At 49.8% G+C, this 2,642-nt stretch overlaps 1 protein-coding gene across 1 annotated transcript; it reads right to left on the minus strand.

The window, feature by feature from the left end:
• Positions 1-370: 370 nt before the first annotated feature.
• MRPL17 (mitochondrial ribosomal protein L17) lies at positions 371-2,173 on the minus strand. Its single transcript, XM_003819092.5, has 3 exons — positions 1,659-2,173; positions 1,283-1,351; positions 371-938 (listed from the first exon to the last, which is right to left on the minus strand). Exons 1-3 carry the CDS (start codon positions 1,830-1,832, stop codon positions 654-656), a joined length of 528 nt encoding a protein of 175 aa, XP_003819140.1. The 5' UTR covers positions 1,833-2,173; the 3' UTR covers positions 371-653.
• Between the last annotated feature and the right edge of the window lie 469 nt (positions 2,174-2,642).

Raw genomic sequence — 2,642 nt, forward strand, 5'->3', positions numbered from 1 at the left:
TGGCCAAACTGGTGGAACATCTGAGTTCTTGGGTCCTCTCCTCCCAGGCCCATTCAGGGGGTTGAAGGGAACACATTAAGGTAATGTGTGATCCTGCCTCAAAACAGAGGACTGATGCAGTATCCCCTGAAGGTTCGCAGGGTACTAGATTGTTTAAGGAAGTTTCACTTGTAGATTGTCACTCCCCTACCCCTGTCAGGAAGTAATCTTTCTCTAAGAAATCCCAAGCACTCATCTCTAGGAGACCAGATGTCAAAACACAACCACCTCTAGCAACATTTGGAATTATAGGATGCATTCCCATGTAAACTGGCATTAAGAAAAACAAAATTGCACTAACCGAAAATAACCCAAATTTAAGGACCAGAAGCACAAGCCATGAATTTACTATCTCAGGTAGACTGAGCATTTGGATAATTCTCATTCTCCAGAAATCCCACAGGAAGGAAAAAAGAAATAAATTTATATATATTCATATAAAGACTTTTATCTATTGTGCAAAGAGAGGGTCATCTGGCTCCCCAGAAGGTTCTCAACCCCATCAAGACTGTCCATTTTACATCTCTAGCTCCAGTTCTTCTCAGAGAGTAAAAGTGCTCCAAAGGCCTGTTATCATGGGTACTGATTAAGGGCTGCAGACTCTTCAGATCCAGTTAAATCCCTGGTGTTTGAGCTGCGTGGGAGCTGTGGTTGCTTGCTTCCTGGCTTTGCCTGAGGTCCTGCCGCAAACCCTGCAGCAGCTGGTTTAGGAGTGTAAGGTGGCTGTCTCTGCGAGGCAGAGGCAGGGGTGGGAGGCAATTCCCTTTATACTCGATCACTGCCATCTTGGCCCGATCCAAACTCCGATTTGGGATCTGCAGCATTCTTGTGTAGCCCCCAGTTTGATCTTTGTACCGAGGGGCCAGTACTTGAAACAGCTTTGGGATCAAATCCTTCTCCTAGAGGGAGAATTATCCAAGAGACAGCAGAGTCAGGCAAAACTGCAGAGGCATTTAACTTTACACCATTCCCAAAGGTAAGGTCCATCCACACATAGAAAGACCTCCCCCTCCCCTCGCCAATCTGGCAGAGTCAGTGTTACACAAAGGGGTCGTTTAAAGGCAGTTGTGCAGAGATATATTCACATCGACTTCAACTAACTTAAGACACAGTTTCTAATTTAGTTAGCAGCACTGGCCCATAAGTGAGTACCCAAGTTTAATTCTGCATAGTTCTCCTTTTTCCAACCCCCACCCCCAGGGAGCAAAGGGTGGGATTTTGAAGGCAGATAGGTCGCACTCACTGTGAGCCAGAAGTCAGCCATGCGCATGGCTCGTTCGTTAGTGTCTCCCAGCTTCCCATAGTCGATGAGCTGTGAGGACGTAACATCACGGATCCAACCGAGCAAGAAAACAAGGTGCCAATCTAATTTCTCTAATGCCGGACGGCAATCCATTCTTTCCACTAGCAAAGCATCTCCAATCTACGCCACCCCTAACTCCGCAGCCCTAACCAGTCTTCCATTAGAAGCGATGGAGGGGCGGGTTCAGCCCAAGGTTCTGGGGGACTCAGACTTGGGGAATGGTTTACCAGGTTGGTCCCGGTCCCTTTCCACTTGCAGCCGGCTCCGCCCCCTCAGACCAGACCCGCAGAGTGGACAAGAGGGCCCCGCTCCTCACCTTCTCCGCGTAGCCCCTCATTTCGTCCACACGCGCCCATGGTGCCTCGATGCGTTCGTGCCGCACCAGCCCTGTGAGCAAGTTCCGCAACAGATGGATGCGGGACTCCGGACCGAGGCCCATACGGCGAAATACGCGGCCATGGGAGATCGCTGCAGCGACCGACAGCCGCATGTTTCCAACTTCTGCCCGCCCCTTGGAGGCCGGAACTGGAAACTGGAAGGTAGACCCGGTGGCGGCAATTTCAGGGAACGCATGCGCCTTAGCTCGGAGCGTGGTGAACGTGTTTGCGCATGCGCATCAGAGCCTGCCTCGTTGGCAATCTCGGGAAGGGCGGAGAAACGGTGTTGAGCTTTTCCAGAGGCGGCGAGCTGGGCGGGCTTCAGGCATCCAGAGCGCTCTGTGGCGGCCGAAGAACCAGGCGCCCCCTAGTGTGGGATAAGCGGGCCATCGGGTTTTTTTTTGGGCTGCGTCAGCCAGTGGCATTTAGGGCGATGGGGCGCTCCGCCGCGGAGACTCCTGGGAAAGAGAGCGTCTGAAGAGAAAGGCACCCGGAGGGTTCGGGGTCCTGCGGGCTGACGGCCCTACCCGGTCCAGCAGTGGCCAGCTGGCCTGGTTGACACCTGTACGCATTGTTTTTAACACAGTGATTTTCAGTAGTAATGGTGAAATGGATAATAACGATGCCCGGAAAAGAAACGCAGATAGTGAAATTTTTCTTTTATTGACGTAATCATTCCAGTTAAAAAAATTACAGCACTAAAGGGAAAAGTAGTAGATTGTTTTTAATTACACCAGTGTGTCTTTTTAAGGGGAAAAAACATACCTACACATTTATGTGTTAATGAACAATAATATTATAGTTTGTTTTTGAGCCTTAACATCTGCAAATTGTCAATGACTGTCAAAATTATTCCTTGTTATGGGTTGAATTGTGTCTTCCCCCATGATTCTTCCCGTCCCCAAAAAGCTATGTTAAGTCCT

Source organism: Pan paniscus, chromosome 9 (genome assembly GCF_029289425.2).
Source record: "Pan paniscus chromosome 9, NHGRI_mPanPan1-v2.0_pri, whole genome shotgun sequence".
Lineage (NCBI taxonomy): Eukaryota > Metazoa > Chordata > Mammalia > Primates > Hominidae > Pan > Pan paniscus.

Coding starts and splice junctions, on each gene's coding strand:
- MRPL17 (XM_003819092.5), bottom strand. CDS start 1,832: ATGCGGCTGTCGGTCGCTGCAGCGATCTCCCATGGCCGCGTATTTCGC. Junction 1,352..1,658: donor TGAGGGGCTACGCGGAGAAG/GTGAGGAGCGGG, acceptor ACGTCCTCACAG/CTCATCGACTATGGGAAGCT. Junction 939..1,282: donor TGGCTGACTTCTGGCTCACA/GTGAGTGCGACC, acceptor TTCTCCCTCTAG/GAGAAGGATTTGATCCCAAA.